The sequence below is a fragment of the Caretta caretta genome, chromosome 2 (assembly GCF_965140235.1).
Source record: "Caretta caretta isolate rCarCar2 chromosome 2, rCarCar1.hap1, whole genome shotgun sequence".
NCBI classification, from domain to species: Eukaryota; Metazoa; Chordata; order Testudines; family Cheloniidae; genus Caretta; species Caretta caretta.
This window is the reverse complement of record NC_134207.1, coordinates 21,833,088-21,854,690: the sequence shown is the minus strand read 5'-3', so window position 1 is coordinate 21,854,690 and position 21,603 is coordinate 21,833,088. Positions and strand designations below refer to the sequence as shown.

At 45.6% G+C, this 21,603-nt stretch overlaps 2 protein-coding genes across 8 annotated transcripts in view; one reads left to right on the top strand and one right to left on the bottom strand.

The window, feature by feature from the left end:
- Positions 1 to 21,603, bottom strand: part of MTSS1 (MTSS I-BAR domain containing 1) — a 178,627-nt gene that overhangs the window by 57,101 nt on the left and 99,923 nt on the right. The window lies entirely within an intron of this gene.
- LOC125632835 (zinc finger and SCAN domain-containing protein 32-like) lies at positions 8,613 to 16,024 on the top strand. The gene is made up of 2 exons (XM_048841642.2): positions 8,613 to 14,633; positions 15,222 to 16,024. Exons 1-2 carry the CDS (start codon positions 14,231 to 14,233, stop codon positions 15,305 to 15,307), a joined length of 489 nt encoding a protein of 162 aa, XP_048697599.1. The 5' UTR covers positions 8,613 to 14,230; the 3' UTR covers positions 15,308 to 16,024.

Here is a 21,603-nt window from a genome sequence, read left to right as displayed (position 1 = left end):
GGCACAAGCCAGGCACGGGTTTTCCTGTGCAGATATGTCCTTTTGAGGTCCACTGATACCTGGTCCATGTACCGCATCTTTGATCTCTCCCTCAGTTGTCCTTCCATCTAAAGTCACTGCAAGAGCCACCCTACCAATATAATTCTTCAGTCTCTGCTAAATATGCCCATATCAATATAGCCTAGACCTCCCTCAACTGGCCTTCAACTGGAGCAACCTGCACTAGGCCCTTTACAGCCTCGCTTTATTTCCTATTGTTACATGTCCAACCATTTGACCCTCTCATTATCTTCACTTCTGTGATGGAGAGCATGCTGGCTTCCCTTCCTGTGGCTGGTCCATACATTAATAGGGACTGAATTTCCAGGAACTGAATGTGTGTGTGTGTATGTATGTGTTGGGGGGGTGACTGGGCTGAGCCACACCACAGGATGGCACTGCAGTACCCACTGTTGGGAGGACTGCTATTGGGCAATCCCAGCACTTCTTAAAGATACTGGCATCGGCTGGTGGGACACTGCCCACACAGACTAGCACCAGGCAGAAGAAGATCTCTTCAAGTCATACGATCTTAGTAGAGCTGATCCAAAATTTGTGAATCTTCAAAATTGCTGAAGCTTGTTGTTGGTTTTGTTTTTAAACTAGCGTTAATTTTTAGCTTCCTCCAGAGGGTCATCACAGATGGAAAGGCAGTCCCATACTTTGGTTCATCATTACAGTAACTTAGTGTCTTGCAGTGATCCCCAGAAGACTGTGGCAGGCGCCAGACACCCCAATGCCGAAAAGCGGCAGCGGGAAGAAGCATTGCCACCGAAATGCCACCAAGAAATGGCAACGCTTCTCGGTGGTATTTCGGCAGCGGCGTGTCCTGCGGGCGCACAAAAATGCCCCGGCAGGCGCAATGGCACCGTGTTGGGGACCCCTGGTCTTGCCCATAGAATGAGATGTTAACAAACCACTAGCTATTTGGTTCATTACAGAATTATGAAAGTTCACATGGCAATAAGTAATTCAGCCACTAACTAATCCACCAGGCAAACCCTCAGCATTATACTTGGGGGTTTAGCCTCACAACAACACGAATGGAATGTGGGACGAAGTTCGTGTATTAAGTATGCAGTACAATTGGTGCAGTCTAGTGCTTAAGAGCACAAAACAGGATTTTAAAATCCATATGGGAAAGTATTTTCATATTTAAAATAAAAGTTTTAATGCAAGTATGCATGGACCCTGAAAAGTGAAGTCTACCTACAGTCAAGCATAGGAAGCTGCAGTGAAAGCTTTCCAGCACTAACTCATACACTTTCCGCAACCATGTCCCAGAGGGACTCACCTCTAAAAAGGTGAGATGAGTCTAATCTCCATGCCTGTTCACTTCTTACCCACCAAGACTCTCTACAAGTGGCCAGTTGCAAAGGGAAAACCTATTCACTGAAGAACAGAATGCTGTCAGTTTGTTTCCCAGAAGCAAACAGAGAGCACCAGCTTTCAGCTGCTACCAAACCCAATTGGACAGAGCCAGACAAAAGGCTTTGCATTGCAATACCATCCACTCCCATGCATTCCTGTAGCTGAGAAATTGCTGAACCAATTTAAACTCCATTTTGTTTAAAAGCTGACACTTTGCACAAAGTCCCAGCATGCTTCTATGACACTTACAATCCCCTGAAGACAAGAGATTATAATGGCATATTTAGCAGTCTCCTAGTAAAAGAGATGATAAAGTGTTGGAAGACCCAAGTTCCACTCCCTGCTCTATGACTCCTTGGGCAAGTTCCCTAACTACGTCTCAGTTTCTCCACCTATAAAATGTGGGTAAAATGTATGTACCTTACAGGGCGCATTACAATGATTCATTAAACGTCTCTAAAATTCTCTAACACTGTCTAAAGAAATATTCTACAAGTGGAGAATGGCATTACTGCTATACAGTGGAACCTCTCGTCAGTATTAAAAAAAACCTGTCATTTTATCAAATTAAAAAAACGGTAAAAAAAAAAATCAAGGATTCTGTGTTCTCAGAAATAAAATGCATTATTCACAACACACACATGCGTCCCCCAACCAAGCCTAAGAAGACCAAAAATCTCATTATAAACTAATTAAATGAAATGCTGTGTAATACTGCTACAAGGAGGCCACTGTAAAGGCTTAAATGGTTCTATTTCCATGCCCATTTGTTATTCAACACCACAGAGGAATAAAAGGAGTAGGGATGGGGGGGAAGGGGGAGAGGAAGAGACAGGCTAAATTGCTTTATTAGAATCATTCTGTTCTACTTAATGATCATGTATCAATGAAATGATTATTTGATGAAACGTGCAGCTGTATAACTACAAGGCCTTCTGTATACTCAAAGCAGTTGGCTACAATCAGCCTCTTATCTCTTCTAGCCTTTAACTTCATTGTTGAGCAGGGTACAGAAGGTTAGCTTGACAACTGTCTTTCAGGAAGTGACTTTAAGACTCCACTTAAGTGATTCCTTTTTATCTTCAAGGGGGAAGTCCAAAAGGGAAGGGAGACCATGAAAAGGGGACATAATATTTTGCAATTTCAAAGTTATCAAGAGATGCTTCCATCTCATAGCATAGATTAAACAAGCAGCTGACTATAGGCTCCATTATTAAATACATTAAATACCAAGGCTGTGACAAGCTGATAAGCAGTGGGACATTCTCGACTTATCACTCAACTCTTATTTAAACTCAAGCTGTTGAAATAGCAGACAGTTTCCTTTATGGGTTACAAGCCATAGGCCCTGATCCTGAAAGCTGTTCATGGGGGGACACTTGTGTCCACATGCAGTCCCACAAAAGTAAAGGATGGATTGACGGATAAGTGCCACAGAGACTTGCAGCCATGCTAGGCTCCATATAGCCCAAGAAATCTCAACAGGGCAACTGTTTGCATGCACTAAACCAAACAAACACTGTTACAATATTATAAACTTGTTTAAAACCATGCTATAAACTACCTTTTGGGGGAGGAAGGAGCTTTTGTTTATAGATTTATTTAAGTTAGCACAGGTCTCCGCCCCCCGCGAAAAGAATTGTTGGAAAAACAGTTGAGTGTTGGGCAACTCCTAGGTGAACTGCACTTGGGAAACATTTCTAAACATTGTTTGCTCAAGGTGATAAAAACTAAGCAATTTTCTTAGGTACTTAAAATAATTTTTAAAGTTTTCATTCACTTTTTTAAAAATTAGACATCTTTGAAACAAGTGTGAATTTGCAATTGTTACAAGGTCTAAACTCCCTCAACTATTTTCATTTAAATCGGCAAAAAAACCCTACAATTATGACAAGCCAAAGTCATGCACTGCATAGCCATACAATTGTCAACACAGACTAGATTAAGTGTAATATTCAGTACGACCGCCTATTTGAAAAAGTACTGGGTAATATATATTTAAATGGGCTTAGATATAAACATGACTGAAAATTTGCCCAGGCTATGGGATTCTGTTCCCAGCTTGGCTGAGAAAGAAATATGCTAAATAGCTATTTTCTCTGTAACTAAGGATGCCAAAGTCTTTGCAGACACAAATCAGAGGAAAACTGCCTCAGAGATGCAGATTCTTGAAGGAGCTATTTGTGTCAATGGTACTAAGGCTTTGTTTACAATAGAAAGGATCTAGCTATACCAGAGGTGGGCAAACTATGGCCCGCAGGCCACATCCAGCCTGCGGGACCCTCCTGCTCGGCCCTTGAGCTCCCCACCGGGGAGGCTAGCCCCGGTCTCTCCCCCACAGTCCCCCCTCCCCCCGCAGCCACGCTGCCATACGGGCAGTGCTCTGGGCGGCGGGGCTGCGCGCTCCTGCAGGGCAGTGCAGCAGGCTCTGGCCGGGCAGCACGGCTGCAAGACATGCTGCTCTGAGCGGCATGGTAAGGGGGCCGGGGCTGGGGGGTTGGATAAGGGGCAGAGGGTCTCGGGGGCAGTCAGGGGACAGCGAACAGTTGGATGCAGCGGTGATTCTGCGTGGGGGTCAGTCAGGGGACGTGGTATGGGGGGGTTGGATAGGCGTGGGGTCCCGGGGGGGCCTCTCAGGATGCAGGGGTGTGGATAGGGGTCGGGGGACTGGAAGCAGAGGGGTTGGATGGGGGTGGGGTCCCGGGGGTGGTTAAGGGCGGGGGGTCCCGGGAGGGGGCGGTTAGGGGACAAGGAGCAGGAGGGTTGAATAGGTCAGGGGTTCTGAGGGGGGCAGTCAGGGGGCAGGAAGTGGGAGGGTGCGGATAGGGGGTGGGAGCCAGGCTGTTTGGGGAGGCACAGCCTTCCCTACCTGGCCCTCCGTACAGTTTTGCAACCCCAATGTGGCCCTCGGGCCAAAAAGTTTGGCCTGAGCAGCTATACATACATAAAAAGAAAAGGAGTACTTGTGGCACCTTAGAGACTAACCAATTTATTTGAGCATTAGCTTTCGTGAGCTACAGCTCACTTCATCAGATGCATACCGTGGAAACTGCAGCAGACTTTATATATACACAGAGAATATGAAACAATACCTCCTCCCACCCCACTGTCCTGCTGGTAATAGCTTATCTAAAGTGATCAACAGGTGGGCCATTTCCAGCACAAATCCAGGTTTTCTCACCCTCCACCCCCCCACACAAATTCACTCTCCTGCTGGTGCTAGCCCATCCAAAGTGACAACTCTTTACATAATCAAGTCGGGCTATTTCCTGCATAAATCCAGGTTTTCTCACATCCCCCCCACCCCCATACACACACAAACTCACCTGCAGAAGTAAAGAAACAGATTGATAGAGCCAGAAGAGTTCCCAGAAGTTACCTACTACAGGACAGGCCTAACAAAGAAAATAACAGAACGCCACTAGCGGTCACCTTCAGCCCCCAACTAAAACCCCTCCAACGCATTATTAAGGATGGATCTACAACCTATCCTAAAGGATGACCCAACACTCTCACAAGTCTTGGGAGACAGGCCAGTCCTTGCCTACAGACAGCCCCGCAACCTGAAGCAAATACTCACCAACAACCACATACCACACAACAGAACCACTAACCCAGGAACTTATCCTTGCAACAAAGCCCGTTGCCAATTGTGCCCACATATCTATTCAGGGGACACCATCACAGGGCCTAATAACATCAGCCACACTATCAGAGGCTCGTTCACCTGCACATCCACCAATGTGATATATGCCATCATGTGCCAGCAATGCCCCTCTGCCATGTACATTGGTCAAACTGGACAGTCTCTACGTAAAAGAATAAATGGACACAAATCAGATGTCAAGAATTATAACATTCATAAACCAGTCGGAGAACACTTCAATCTCTCTGGTCACGCAATCACAGACATGAAGGTCGCTATCTTAAAACAAAAAAACTTCAAATCCAGACTCCAGCGAGAAACTGCTGAATTGGAATTCATTTGCAAATTGGATACTATTAATTTAGGCTTAAATAGAGACTGGGAGTGGCGAAGTCATTATGCAAGGTAGCCTGTTTCCTCTTGTTTTTTCCTACCCCCCCCCCCGATGTTCTGGTTTAACTTGGATTTAAACTTGGAGAGTGGTCAGTTTAGATGAGCTATTACCAGCAGGAAAGTGAGTGTGTGTGTGTATGGGGGTGGGGGGGGGATGTGAGAAAACCTGGATTTATGCAGGAAATAGCCCGACTTGATTATGTAAAGAGTTGTCACTTTGGATGGGCTAGCACCAGCAGGAGAGTGAATTTGTGGGGGGGGGTGGAGGGTGAGAAAACCTGGATTTGTGCTGGAAATGGCCCACCTGTTGATCACTTTAGATAAGCTATTACCAGCAGGACAGTGGGGTGGGAGGAGGTATTGTTTCATATTCTCTGTGTATATATAAAGTCTGCTGCAGTTTCCACGGTATGCATCTGATGAAGTGAGCTGTAGCTCACGAAAGCTCATGCTCAAATAAATTGGTTAGTCTCTAAGGTGCCACAAGTACTCCTTTTCTTTTTGCGAATACAGACTAACACGGCTGTTCCTCTGAAACCTATACATACGTAGTTATGCCAGCACCCCCCCTAGTGGCGATGCAGCTTATACTAGCTAAAGGGGTTCTTTTGACAGTATAGCTTATATCAGTTCCCCCGAATAAAATAAACTATATTGACATAAGTGCTTGCACCATACAGCTTTTGCCAATATAGTTATGTCGGTCAGGGGTGTAATATTTCAAACTCCTTACCAACGTATCTGTGCTGGCAAAACTTTTAAGATGTGGACCAGACCTAGTAATTAATTAATGTGAATGATGGATCTCAGTAAAATATAGAGGCACAGACTATTCCTGAAGAGCAACAAAACTCTGCCCTCTGAGGATCTCCAAACAAGGTTTGGGAATTTAAAAACAAAACCCACAAAAACAAAATAAAACCCCTCAATCTGAGAAAACGCGTGAACGGTTTCAGTCTAAATTCATTTGTTAATATCTGTATTCAAGATGTTCAATTTAGAATAGAACGTTTGATTAGGTCTTTGACATCCACACACAGTGGGTGCACTTAGTGCAATACTTGGTTGAGTTTAGGAAATGGGAAGAGCATGCAAATACACAAGTGTTCACTGGACTATGCCAGATAACTGGGCACCAGAACGCTCTGTGACATCCTATATGTATTAAGGGTTAGATGAAACTGATGACATATGCAGGACATCACTGCTACTGGAATTCTGTTTGATATTCACATGGAAGGGTGAGTTGGATCCAAACACAGCTAAGTCTAACAGGTGCAAAAAGCAGAACAAAGAATTTGTCACTGAAGGCAGCAGCTACAACTGAGAGAACACACAGTGAGCAGTTCTGCAGAGTATGGCAGTGCTGTTTTTAAAACTGCCACTTTTCTGAGCAGAACAACTCTAGAGCAGTTTCCTTGGCAGGGTACAAGGGAGGATGGTGGGGTAACAAAAGGAGAAAATTCACTAAATGCTATATTAAAGTTAACACATTTTCCATAAAATTTCACAGGTCTTCATTCAACATACAGGAATACAGTACGAAAGTTTAAATTAAAATGGCAACATCAACCAATAACAACAATTAAATGCACAATTAAGCAGAACAGCACCACATGGTCTTCTGCACAACACAGCCCAATAAAGCATGTAGAGGAATGCTATACTCCATTTCCAGGTATTCCATGATGTGCTTCATTTCCCACTTGTGAATGTCTTTCGCTTTGCATTAGTGTTAACATTCTTTCACTGTGTTTAGTGTGGTATGACTGTCAGAACAAGTTTTTATTGCACACCTAAATGCACACTCTCCAAAGGCAGCTGCTGAGCATTCTGTGAAGCCAATTTTAAAAATCTGATCTCAACTGTATTTCGAAATACCTGTGAACTCTATCTCCCAGGAATAATTCACTGTTGAAATTTGTTTTAACATGGATTGGTACAAAGAATGGAGCTTTAAAATTAACTGTCTTTTCCCACCACTTCTCTAGACAGCAATTTCTTAGGCAAAATTTGGAGAATTTATTAACTCCTTTAACCAAACGACAACCAACACAAGTATTAAGTTTAAATTGGATAACTGTGCCACTAAAATGGTTACCTAGATTCCATGAAACCTGCTAAGCTATTTTATCCAGTGCTACGTTCAAAGACCAATGCTGTGCTGGTCTGGCACTAATATTTTGCATTAGTGCAACTACTTTCATCTCTAGCTTTCCTACATTTGTTACCTAGTTATGCTTTTCCACAAATGGAGGGAGACTAGCACCACACAGCCTAACACCAGCTGGCTGTTTAAACCCAGTAGGCACAAGAATTTAGTACACAACATTGACATCAATGGAAAAAAGCAATACTCCACCTGTTATGAAAAATATAATGAGGACAATAATCTGAACACACACAAGTCAAGTGTCTTTGCTCTTTTGGCCACATAAATGCACTAAACGATACAAACTCTGAAATAAACTAAATCTAATTATAAAATGTTTTAATTTTGAATTTAAAAACAGTACCGTAGCTACTTTTCCCCCTCTGCATATACGCACAGTAGAGGACTGCGCTTTTTACATTAAGCAGCTTGCATACCCATTAACAGATTAATTTAGAGGCGGGAAATCTGATGAGGCCAGCTCTTGTTCTCCAAATAAATTCTTTGCAGGCTTGAGTTAACAGCTCAGCTGGCAAATGTACTGTTTACCCCAAAATTCTTTACAACAATCGAAATTGGCATGCTGAATTTAAAGCACCTCTGTTCAAAGCATGGAGCATAAAAGTGGGAATAGCTTCCTGAGATTTTCTTACTTTGCAAGTAAAACCTGCAAATCTTACAAAAAACATCCTTCATTTAAAAAAGCTGTGCGTTGTTGTAGTGCATGGCAATTCTGGAGCAAACCAAGATGTTTAAGGTGTTCACTTACATGCAAATGCCAAGTGTAAGGGGACTGTTGCCCCCTTACTAACATTCAGTGGGGGGTGTTTTAGTTGCAGCTCCCAGTACTAAAAGGGGGAAGGGTCGAAGGGAAAGCAGGACCCTGAGACTGACAGATCCCAGGAACAATGGGGAGAGGCCAATGCTCCAGGTCAGCCTGAATGACAGGGCGGGCAGGCTAATCAGGGAGTCAGGAGGCCAGGGAGGTCCCGTCCTCCGTGTGAGCTGGAATTGCCTGGGTCAGACAGAGTGGGGCCGAGCAAAGGAGAAAACAGGGGACCAAGCTGAGCTGGGGATCAGAGCTGTGCCAGAGCCAGAGGGACCAGAAAAGCAGCCCAGAGAGAGCAGACCCTGTGCTGGGAGCAGAGCTGCAGCCCCAAAGCCAGAGGCACAGCCCAGACAGAGCAGACTTGCCCCAGGAGGAGAGCTGCAGCAACCAGAGCCAGAGGGGCCAGAAAAGCAGCCCAGGAAGCAGGCCAGTGCTGGCAGCAGAGTCACAGAAGCAGCCTGCAGAGCAGACCTGTCCTGGGAGCAGAGCTGCAGCAACCAGAGGCAGAGGGGCCAGAGAAGCAGTCCAGGGAGCTGGAGGCAGAGCAGCAGCCATGCTGAGGCAGAGCGGGGCTGGGACTGGGGCAGTCCGGAGCCAGGTGTGGTGAGCAGCTGGGGAGAGCGAGGGGGATCCTGGGCAGCAGGTCCAGCACAGGAAGACGCCTCAGCCAGGAGGATCTGCAGGCCAGACTCGGAGGGGGATTGGTAACCCCGACAGGGCGGGCACAATGCTGGGAAGAAGGGGCCTGCCACCTAGAGCCTGAGAGTCTGTGGCCACCACCAGAGCGAGTGTCCAACCCACAGCATCCCTGCAGCAGCCAGAGCCGTACAAGGAACAGACTGTGAACTGCCCTGACGTTCCAGAGACACTGTTTGTGATGTTCCCTGCCACAGAGTGGGGTGATGTGTTTCCTTTAACCTTTCCCATTTTCCCTTATTCTTTTTAAAATTAATTGTTGATTAAATAACTTGCATTTGCTTTAACTTGTATGTAATGGTCAGTGGGTCAGAGAAGTGCCCAGTGCAGAGAGAGTACCCCGGAGTGGGGACACCCTAGCCCCTGTCCTAGGTGACCACAGCAGGGTTGGGGGTCGAGCCCCCCAGGAATCCTGGGCCCTGCCTTGTTGGGGTTACAAGGACTCTGCCAGACAGGAGGGTGGAAGGGGAGTCCTCAACGGCAGGGAGGCCTCTGGGTAAAGGAAGTGGGAGTGAGGACTCAGATCCTTTCGCTGGCCCACTTCACCGGGGTAGTGCAGAAGCCAGGAAAGTTCCCCACAATAGTGGGACTATTCCCCCGCTTACACAAGCATAGCATATGCTCATGTCTCACTGCTGCAGAGCTATCAGTGAAGGCGAGAAAAAGGGAAGTAAAATGCATGGACAAGGCAGGAAGTACCAGTGCAGGATTTAGCACCGTCCACAAAATACAGCAACGTGTCTTTTTGATTTCTTCTTTAAGGAGATCCCCACAACTATGATGGAAACTTAAGAGCTCAGATTGTTAGACTGCACACAAAATAACGTTGCTGTATAGTTGCTGTTATGATATACACAAATTAAGCAAAAAACAAGTTTCAGATTTGGGACAAGAAAGCTTAAAGACACTTTGTGCATTCCCTCACTGAAACGAATTGTAAAAAGCTCTGAGAAACCCACCCTTAAAGGCGACAGTTTTTTCCCTACCCACGGACACCAAGACAAAAGCTAAAAGAAGGAAGGAAAGCGCGCAAGAGGGGGGAAAAAAGATTAATAGAGACTTAGCATGCCCTGCGATTCAAGACTTGAAAAGGAAGACAAGTTCCTCTGCACACCTATAAAGGACAGTGCCATCACCCCGTCTACTTTACAACTTTTAACAGTTTGTAATCAGTCAAGGTTCTCTGGCTCTACACAAAGGTTCTGTCCACACACAATACTGCTGCTGCTCCCGCCTTAGTGACTATGGCAGCTAGCAACGTTCCCTTCCCTGCCAGCATATGCAGCTGGCACATGGCTGTCTTCTTGTAACTCATTTGGCCCGCTTCATCTCCCCCCTCCCTTCACAAAGAGTACTTGTGTAACCAGTTTGGCTGGTTGTCCTTCCTCCCAGCATTTTGTGCAGTGGAACGAGGGTGACCAGACAGCAAGCATGAAAAATTGGGACACGAGGTGGGGGGTAATAGGAGCCTATATAAGAAAAAGACCCAAAAATCGGGACATTTGGTCACCCTAAGTGGAACATCCCAGAGCGCATTGCCCACTGCTGCTGTGTGCATGACTTCTAGATGCTCAGTTCCCACCTCAGGCATTAGCTGCCCAAATTTATCGAGAATGACCTGAAAGATGACGTGGTAAAGCAGCCTGGTAGGTGTGGACAGAAACACAGTGGACGCTTGTTTGTATTGGGAAAAATGTTTTTATGTCAACACAACTCAACCATGTGTGTTAAACAGGTCAAATGCCAGTGTCACAACCTAGTTACAGAGATTCTCTGGTGTACTTGAGAGGACCTATCAGCAAAAGAAGCTAAGCTCTGGGATAACACCAACATATCTGGACACAGATATTTTCTCTGTACTTCCTAAAGCACATCAAAATACATTTTGCCCTGTTTTTCAAGGTTAAGTTGACTTATGCCTAATGATACTGAGATCGGCATCTGGTCATCTGACTTTTTGGTACTGAGGTAAGTTCATGCAAATCTCACATCTTCTCAAGCCTCATTACCACTCCTTTGTTCAGCCTTTGCTTAGGAAGGCAGGGCTAGTTTATAAAATTATCAGCTAAACATGACAGGAAATGTCAGAGGAGGCAAAAGGGCTGTTGACCTAGGCTCTAAGTGCTCTGGTGCACATAATGCCAGCATCTAAATTGCAGGTTTCCAGGAAACTACTTGGAAAGATTCGCCTGCTATTTAGAATTTATTAACTATTCCCAGAGGAAGTAGTTTGATTTAGTGCCATGTTCCCACATTAGTAGTGATGCTCTTGTATTATAGACTTCCCTCCCCCCATCCCCCATTCTCTTTCTCTCTGTCAACCATGAAGCAGGACTCTGTTCATTTCACCCAGCTGTTCCTCTGAAGACAGTCAACATGAGAACCAGGCTACTCTCAGACAAAGAGCATGACCCAATTACAGACCATTTTATAAGTTTAACATTTGTTATGCTCTAATGGGGTAGTAGGGAGCAGTAACTCCTCCTGCAATGTCTTTTAGAGTGCATTTATAATTTCCTGACTTTGTGGGAGACATGCCCTCTAATGCAGTAGTCTCCAAACTTTTCGGCTCACGCACCCCCAGGGTGAAGACCGGAAGACCTGCCACAGACGTGCCGCTGATGGAAGAAGACTGGAAGACCTGCCGCAGACGCGCCACCGGAGGGGAACACCAGCTGTGGACGTGCAGAGCTGCTGCCGAAGAAAAAAAAAAAAGTCGGGCGGCGCTCCTGCTGCCGTGCACCGCCTGGGATCATCTCATGCACCCCAATTTGGAGACCACTGCTCTAATGGATGGACCACAGAGAGGTTAAGAGATCGTCTACTGTGATCTCAAGTGGTGAAGACCTGCATTTTGGAAGCTAAAGGACCTGAGTTCTAGTCTCAGATCCCCAGATCAAAGTATGATTCATTTAAAACTGTTTGTATGCAGCGCATGAATGAGTTACAAATCATGGCCAAGGGTGGGACAGAGGAGCTCCAGATGGAAGGTGTGGTCCTGAAGATCAGAAAAAACAGTCCACAGGACAAGAATGCAACATCTCTGAAAGGGTGCGAGACAGAGGGAGACCAACCATAGCTACTGCATATGGTATTAATTACTCTCTACACTGTACGATTGCTCATAATGCTTTAAGGCCGGGGTAATTATTTTTTGTCAAGGTCCAAATTTCTTGGTCAAGGTATAGACTCCAGAGAAAATAATAATGATAATAATTAGTAAATAAAAGATTTTGCAGTCTGTTCAAAAGCATCTGGTGATCCGTATTTGGCCTGCAGTCCGCTTATTGACTACCCTTGCTTTAAGGGAACCATGCGTCCCAATTAACACTATGCCCAAAATATCGCATTATGGACACATCAATAAATGTGTCTTATATTTGACGGTAAACGTCAATGAAAAACAATATAAGAGATCAAATGAAACTTCTGACAAAAAAAATCAAAGCTATACTAAGATCAGTGATCAAAATTATTTTAAATCACATAAATTCAACCATAGGGAGCATGTTTGTTTTGTTTCCTTCTGTGTGGTCTGTCTCTCACACAGTTTACCTTCTACATCTTAGGTTTTGGTTGATTTTTTAAATAGGAAATTATGAATATGAATTGCAAAATATTAGCTTCTTTATACCTCTATTTCTCCAACTGTAAAATGGGAATAATGGAACTTAACCATCTTTCTGAAATGCTTTGCTTTCTAAGAATGAATATTGCCACAAGTACTAAAATGAATACAGCATGTTTAACATCCAAAAGCTCTTTCCCTTGCTTCAGCAAAATTTGTATCAGTTATCCATTAAGTACAGGGCTGTTCTGCTGTAACTACAGAGTTGTATCAATGATTTTCATCAAGTTTTGATACTTGTGAGCCTTAAATAGCATCCAGTTATTAAACTAGTAAAAATATTTTGTAATATTTAATACCGGAAATGAGATATTGCACTATATGAAAGAATGGGATGGTCAGAAGTGTGGTGATCCTTAGAAATGTATGCTATATGCAAAATATTCAAGTTGGTTATGCTCTGGTATGTATTACATCTTATCAGTCTTGAGACATCCAATGGAATAGAAGTTTCACTGCTTTACTTCCTTCCACCCCACAAATCTCTTCTCCACAATCAGTTTCCATTTGAAGCATCAATACCCAACAGCCAATCTCACCAGCTGCAGCTTGCAAGGCCATTTACTTATGGAAAAATAGATATGCACTACTTGTCTACTATTTTGCTCTTTTGCAACAGAACTGTGATCAAATCCGTGCTTCCATCCTGTAAATAAACTTTGGATCACTAGCTACTGCATTAAAGTACTGGAGCTAGGTCCCAGCTCTTCTGGTTAATTCTCTTACATACTATACGTGTATATATCCAAATACATAGAGAGAAGGTTCAAAATCTCTCACTGCATATGCATTTTCAGCTTTGTACATAGTATTAAAGAGAGGAGCAGGCTGATATCAAGTGACTATCATGCAGAAAAAGCCTTTAAAACATCAAAAACCTTAGAAAGCCTACACATTGTGAGACCTCTTCCCACTATACAGAACTAAAGCCACACCTTCCTAAGCCCTGGTCTACACTAGGACTTTAGGTCGAATTTAGCAGCGTTAAATCGATGTAAACCTGCACCCGTCCACACGATGAAGCCCTTTATTTCGACTTAAAGGGCTCTTAAAATCGATTTCCTTACTCCACCCCTGACAAGTGGATTAGCGCTTAAATCGACCTTGCCGGCTCAAATTTGGGGTACTGTGGACGCAATTCGATGGTATTGGCCTCCGGGAGCTATCCCAGAGTGCTCCATTGTGACCGCTCTGGACAGCACTCTCAACTCAGATGCACTGGCCAGGTAGACAGGAAAAGAACCGTGAACTTTTGAATCTCATTTCCTGTTTGGTCAACGTGGCAAGCTGCAGGTGACCATGCAGAGCTCATCAGCACAGGTGACCATGATGGAGTCCCAGAATCGCAAAAGAGCTCCAGCATGGACCGAACGGGAGGTATAGGATCTGATGGCTGTTTGGGGATAGGAATACGTGCTATCAGAACTCCGTTCCAGTTTTCGAAATGCCAAAACCTTTGTCAAAATCTCCCAGGGCATGAAGGACAGAGGCCATAACAGGGACCCGAAGCAATGCCGCGTGAAACTTAAGGAGCTGAGGCAAGCCTACCAAAAAACCAGAGAGGCGAATGGCCGCTCCGGGTCAGAGCCCCAAACATGCCGCTTCTATGATGAGCTGCATGCCATTTTAGGGGGTTCAGCCACCACTACCCCAGCCGTGTTGTTTGACTCCTTCAATGGAGATGGAGGCAATACGGAAGCAGGTTTTGGGGATGAAGAAGATGATGATGATGAGGTTGTAGATGGCTCACAGCAAGCAAGCGGAGAAACCGGTTTTCCCGACAGCCAGGAACTGTTTCTCACCCTGGACCTGGAGCCAGTACCCCCCGAACCCACCCAAGGCTGCCTCCTGGACCCAGCAGGCGGAGAAGGGACCTCCGGTGAGTGTACCTTTTAAAATACTATACATGGTTTAAAAGCAAGCACGTGAAAGGATTACTTTGCCCTGGCATTCTCGGTTCTCCTAGATGTACTCCTAAAGCCTTTGCAAAAGGTTTCTGGGGAGGGCAGCCTTATTGCGTCCTTAATGGTAGGACACTTTACCACTCCAGGCCAATAACACGTACTTGGGAATCATTGTAGAACAAAGCATTGCAGTGTATGTTTGCTGGCATTCAAACAACATCAGTTCTTTATCTCTCTGTGTTATCCTCAGGAGAGAGAGATATAATTCATGGTCACCTGATTGAAACAGAGTGCTTTTCTTCAGGGGACACTCAGAGGAGCCCATTCCTGCTGGGCTGTTTGCCTGTGGCTAAACAGAAATGTTCCCCGCTGTTAGCCACAGGGAGGGGGGAAGGTTGAGGGGGTAGCCACGCGGTGGGGGGAGGCAAAATGTGACCTTGTAATGAAAGCACATGTGCTATGTATGTAATGTTAACAGCAAGGATTACCCTGAAAGAGTGTAGCCACTGTTTTATAAAATGTGTCTTTTTAAATACCGCTGTCCCTTTTTTTTCCTCCACCAGCTGCATGTGTTTCAATGATCACAGGATCTTCTCCTTCCCAGAGGCTAGTGAAGATTAGAAAGAAAAAAAAAACGCACTCGCGATGAAATGTTCTCCAAGCTCATGCTGTCTTCCCACACTGACAGAGCACAGACGAATGTGTGGAGGCAAATAATGTCAGAGTGCAGGAAAGCACAAAATGACCGGGAGGAGAGGTGGCGGGCTGAAGACAGGGCTGAAGCTCAAATGTGGCGGCAGCGTGATGAGAGGAGGCAGGATTCAATGCTGAGGCTGCTGGAGGACCAAACCAGTATGCTCCAGTGTATGGCTGAGCTGCAGCAAAGGCAGCTGGAGCACAGACTGCCACTGCAGCCCCTCTGTAACCAACCGCCCTCCTCCCCAAGCCTCCACACCCAGACGCCCAAGAACGCAGTGGGGGGGCCTCCGGCCAACCAGCCATTCCACCACAGAGGATTGCCCCAAAAAAAGAAGGCTGTCATTCAATAAATTTTAAAGTTGTAAACTTTTAAAGTGCTGTGTGGCATTTTCCTTCCCTCCTCCACCACCCCTCCTGGGCTACCTTGGTAGTCATCCCCCTATTTGTGTGATGAATGAATAAAGAATGCATGAATGTGAAGCAACAATGACTTTATTGCCTCTGCAAGCGGTGATTGACGGGAGGAGGGGCGGGTGGTTAGCTTACAGGGAAGTAGAGTGAACCAAGGGGCGGGGGGTTTCATCAAGGAGAAACAAACAGAACTTTCACACCGTAGCCTGGCCAGTCATGAAACTGGTTTTCAAAGCTTCTCTGATGCGTGCCGCGCCCTCCTGTGCTCTTCTAACCGCGCCCTGGTGTCTGGCTGCGCGTAACCAGCAGCCAGGCGATTTGCCTCAACCTCCCACCCCGCCATAAACGTCTCCCCCTTACTCTCACAGATATAGTGGAGCACACAGCAAGCAGTAATAACAGTGGGAATATTGGTTTCGCTGAGGTCTAAGCGAGTCAGTAAACTGCGCCAGCGCGCCTTTAAATGTCCAAATGCACATTCTACCACCATTCTGCACTTGCTCAGCCTGTAGTTGAACAGCTCCTGACTACTGTCCAGGCTGCCTGTGTATGGCTTCATGAGCCATGGCATTAAGGGGTAGCTGGGTCCCCAAGGATATATATAGGCATTTCAACATCCCTAACAGTTATTTTCAGGTCTGGGAATAAAGTCCCTTCCTGCAGCTTTTGAAACAGACCAGAGTTCCTGAAGATGCGAGTGTCATGTACCTTTCCCGGCCATCCCACGTTGATGTTGGTGAAACGTCCCTTGTGATCCACCAGAGCTTGCAGCACTATTGAAAAGCACCCCTTGCGGTTTATGTACTCGGCGGCTTGGTGCTCCGGTGCCAAGATAGGGATATGGGTTCCGTCTATGGCCCCACCACAGTGAGGGAATCCCATTGCAGCAAAGCCATCCACTATGACCTGCACATTTCCCAGGGTCACTACCCTTGATAGCAGCAGACCTTTGATTGCGTGGGCTACTTGCATCACAGCAGCCCCCACAGTAGATTTGCCCACTCCAAATTGATTCCCAACTGACTGGTAGCTGTCTGGCATTGCAAGCTTCCACAGGGCTATCGCCACTCGCTTCTCAACTGTGAGGGCTGTTCTCATCTTGGTATTCATGCGCCTCAGGGCAGGGGAAAGCAAGTCACAAAGTTCCATGAAAGTGCCCTTACGCATGCGAAAGTTTCGCAGCCACTGGGAATCGTCCCAGACCTGCAACACTATGCGGTCCCACCAGTCTGTGCTTGTTTCCCGAGCCCAGAATCGGCATTCCACAGCATGAACCTGCCCCATTAGCACCATGATGCATGCATTGGCAGGGCCCATGCTTTCAGAGAAATCTGTGTCCATGTCCTGATCACTCACGTGACCGCGCTGACGTCGCCTCCTCGCCCGGTATCGCTTTGCCAGGTTCCGGTGCTGCATATACTGCTGGATAATGCGTGTGGTGTTTAATGTGCTCCTAATTGCCAAAGTGAGCTGAGCGGCCTCCATGCTTGCCTTGGTATGGCGTCTGCACAGAAAAAAGGCACGGAACAATTGTCTGCCGTTACTCTGACGGAGGGAGGGGCGACTGACGACACGGCTTACAGGGTTGGCTTCAGGGAGTTAAAATCAACAAAGGGGGTGTCTTTACATCAAGGAGTATTTCAGGCAGGACTTCACGGAGGGTTCCAATAAGAAATGGTGCACCTAAGTTATCGTTCTTATTGGAACAAGAAGGTTAGCCTGGCCTCTGATTGATACATGGCTAGATTTACCTCGCTGCACCTTCTCTGTGAGTGACTGCAGTGTGACCTAGAAGAGTGAGTCCCCTAGACGGGGGAGGGGGGGAAGCAAATGAATACAGAACAAATCTGGTCTATTTCTTGTTTTGATCCACTCCATCTATCTTTTACATCTTTGGCTGGCAGCAGACGGTGCAGAAGGACTGCATGCCATCCACATCTCATGGCTGCTCGGCAGAAGATGGTACAGTACGACTGCTAGCAATCCGTATCGCCTGCCTGCTCACCATAAGATGGTTCAATAGGACTGACTGCAGGACTAAAGAGAATGACCTGGTCAAGTCACTCTAAATTAAGTCCCTGCGCCCATGTCTGTCCAGGCGCTCCCAGCCGACGTGGCCAGAAGCACCTCGGATATGGCGATGACGGCTACCAGTCGTACTGTACCGTCTGCTGCCACAAGGCAAGGGGTTGCTGCTACTGTGTAGCAAAGCCGTACCGCGTCTGCCAGCACCCAGGAGACATAGGGTGACGGTTACCTGAGCGGGCTCCATGCTTGCCGTGGTATGGCGTCTGCACAGGTAACTCAGGAAAAAAGGCGCGAAACGATTGTCTGCCCTTGCTTTCACGGAGGGAGGGAGGGAACGGGGGCCTGACGATATGTACCCAGAACCACCCGCGACAATGTTTTAGCCCCATCAGGCATTGGGATCTCAACCCACAATTCCAAGGGGCAGCGGGGACTACGGGAACTGTGGGATAGCTATCCACAGTGCAACGCTCCGGAAGTTGACTCTAGCCTCGGTACTGTGGAAGCACTCCGCCGAGTTAATGCACTTAATGCACTTAGAGCATTTTCTGTGGGGACACACACACTCGAATATATAAAACCGATTTCTAAAAAACCGACTTCTATAAATTCGACCTTATTCCGTAGCGTAGACATACCCTAAAAGCTCCTGATGAACACTTCAACAGCCCAAATTTCTGGTTGTGACGTAGGCTCACAGTAACTGCAATGCAGCATTTGTGTGGTCTTTGATTATCTCGGATTTTGTCTTTTGAAGCAGCAACATTGCCACTCAATCCGAGAAACTCAAGGGCAAATCCTTAACAAAATAATTGGTGCATTCAATCTGTCCAGCTGCAATCCATTCTAGAAACAACTGCCTGCAACAGCATTAGCCTAGATTTCATAACAGTATATTTAAGTAGGTAAAATAAATTATATAAAGAACTACTTCTTGATAGAAGAATAAGGACAGAGTAATTAGATCTTGGCCTAAGCAGCCACTCTATAGTTATGAAAAACCTTTCCAAGGCACTCCTTTAGTCTCAATCTGCCATTTCCAAAAGGATCAGAAACCTGTGAAAAACTGCTTACAGGAAAAAGTGCAATAAAATGAGAGCAATGTTGGTAATTCAAAGAGAGAACAGGGATGCATGTGGGATAAATTCCATGTAATCCATTATTTTATTATCCAGTAACTATGGCAGAATCCTACATGGACAGAAATGGAAGCACAGAAAATTCTCAGGAGACTGATAAATTTCAGCACGCTAATCAACAACAGAACCAGACTCAAGGAACAGTGATCTACATATTACTCTACTAGATTTGTTTCAAGCAGGCAAGCTAGGGGACAGACACCCCATGAAATTAAAGAGCATGCCAAGTTCCAAACAGGAGCTGGGAGATAGGAGATTTCTCCCCTTTACAGGGTTGGGGTGGGTGGGTGCACATAAAGCGCTTAAAGAGGTGCCAGATTTGCAGCCATAAAATAAGTACTGAGCAAGAAGCAGCAGTCCCAGCTTCTCTTCCAATATGCCCCCTCTCTAAGCTTACCTATAACAATAGTAATGACAGTAATTTAATGCACTGGGAAGCCCCCTCCAGGACATTCTGTTCACCACAAGCAATGAACGAGAAGAATCGGATTTGAATGTAAAGCACATGCACGGGGAGGTAAGATGTGGCCCCCTTTGAAGTTTCTCTGCCTTTTGCAAAAGGACGAGTAAAACAAATCAGTCTGCAAAAGCAGCAGAGGGGTCCCATTAAGAGAAATGGCCTCCTCTTTAGTCTAAAGATGTCAAAGAGCTCACATTTTTTAAAATGATACGGGATAGGATGAAAACATCAAAAAGGGATTAGACCTATCAGGCCATCGAGTTCATCTCGCTGACAACATAGGGCTGTTCCCTGCACTATGTGTTTTAAGTGTCCCAAACATAGTGCTTCGCACCAGTTGTAGACTAATCTACAGCCTAACACATATCATCAGGAAGTTTTCATGATATTCATCCTAAACTTTTCCCCTCTTCACGTAACGCAGTCATCCTCTTTACCACTAAGTAATTCCTCTCCCTCCTTAGTGTTTACACCCTTCAAAGAGGCTTTTCTATAGTTGGATCCATGGCTACTATCATTGTTCTACTAAATACCAACAAATACAATAGGAGAAAACGTAGAGGCAATTGGCAAAGTTTCCTTCTGAGGGTGAAGGGGGAAGTGTGAGCCATGGGCAAATCAAAATGTGCCATCATCCACCAAGTCAGCCCCAAGCAGCTGATTGCTGGTCCGCATGCATCCTGTGTTAGAGTGTACAGCATAGCTGTCTGCAAGCTACAGACAAACGTTTTGTTCTAGTTTCATGAGATCATTGTCCAATAACAGAGGTCACATTAGCAAAGGAAGAAACCCATTGTTTACATGCCAAACTGTCTCCAAAGCTTTGATTTCAAATCATAGAAAAAATTAAGGAAGCAGCCAAGCTTGAAACATACCCCAGTGTTCTCTAGCCAGCTCGGGGCAGCCAAGATTACTTCAAAAGAAAAGTCATGCCTAGTCATTGACCCAGACTCTAAAATAGTCTAATTTGTGTTCTGGGGGGAACATTTCCTGCCACAGAACACCTCTGTATGGAAAACATCACAGTAACTTCCCTTAGAAGTCTTATTTTAATTGGGGCCACAAACCAATGCCAACATTAAAAAATAACGACCTAATAACTGGATTTCTCAGCTGAAGATTTTGATGCTTTGCCATGATGTGCTACAGGAGGGAATTTTCTGTCCTTTTATCTTTGGATTTTCCACCGTGAGAGCTCTATTCCAGACTAATAGCCAAGTATGACTCCACTAGTTTTGATGGCATGATCGTTACTCTCATGAATCATGGAATCATACCACTTATCCCAAATAAAAGAAGCAATAAACAAATGCAGCAACTTAATAGGAAAGTACCACGCAGAATGATATTGGGTAGCCTTGATGGACGATCCACAGAGGAGAGTTCACAATTCCTCCCTACAGAAGATATGCAAGATAAGGTTTGACTCCCTGAGTTCTTCCTCCTCCAAATCCCTTAGGCAATTGATTAGAGGAATATAGCAATGCAAGTTATATTCTAAATTGATGTCTCTCTCTCTCTCACACACACACACACCCCTCTCTATCAAAAACCATCATTAAAAAGCTGTCAAGAAGCTTCTGGTGGAAATAGAAAAACCCTGTCACCCTCAGATATTTTTAGCCTAATGAGCAAGAAAGCTCTGCTAAATCCATTAGCCTGGACCAGATCAGCTGTGAGGGCTGGGAATCTGGCTCTGCTTTCACTTCTGGATTTCACTGAGATCCACAGGAATAAAGTCAGAGCCGTAACTAAGCATTTTAGCGCCCAGGGTGAGCAAGCATATTTGTGCCCACTAGAGGTGATGCATGGCAGAGCATGAGGGGTCACATTCCTCCTTCCCAGATTTCTGCCTTCCATTTAGCACAAAGGTTTTCAAACTGTGGGGTGTGCCACATGAGGGAGACATGCCCTACAGTTTGAAAACCGTCACCTCCTGCCAGAAGCCACGGTACCTTGTCAGAAACTGCAACTGATGGATTTTTCTACCAGTAGCTGTTACTGACACCTCTGGATGCTCTCTTTTGCTGCCCTGTCATGATTTGCCACCTCTCGCCTTTCCCATCCTCTGGTCCAGGAGTACCAAATTGAGACAGGGTGTCAACCATCCATCACAATTTGCTATCCCTAGACTAGAGAATGACAACTGAGTGGTAGCAAATTGTGATGGGTGGCTGACACATACCCATGGTGCACCGCACTCTGAAT

What these genes read in the sequence shown, in the direction of transcription:
- LOC125632835 (XM_048841642.2), top strand. Translation starts at nt 14,231, where the DNA reads ATGAAGGACAGAGGCCATAACAGGGACCCGAAGCAATGCCGCGTGAAA. An exon ending in AGGCGGAGAAGGGACCTCCG is followed by an intron (nt 14,634 to 15,221) that starts GTGAGTGTACCT and finishes TTCCTCCACCAG; the next exon opens with CTGCATGTGTTTCAATGATC.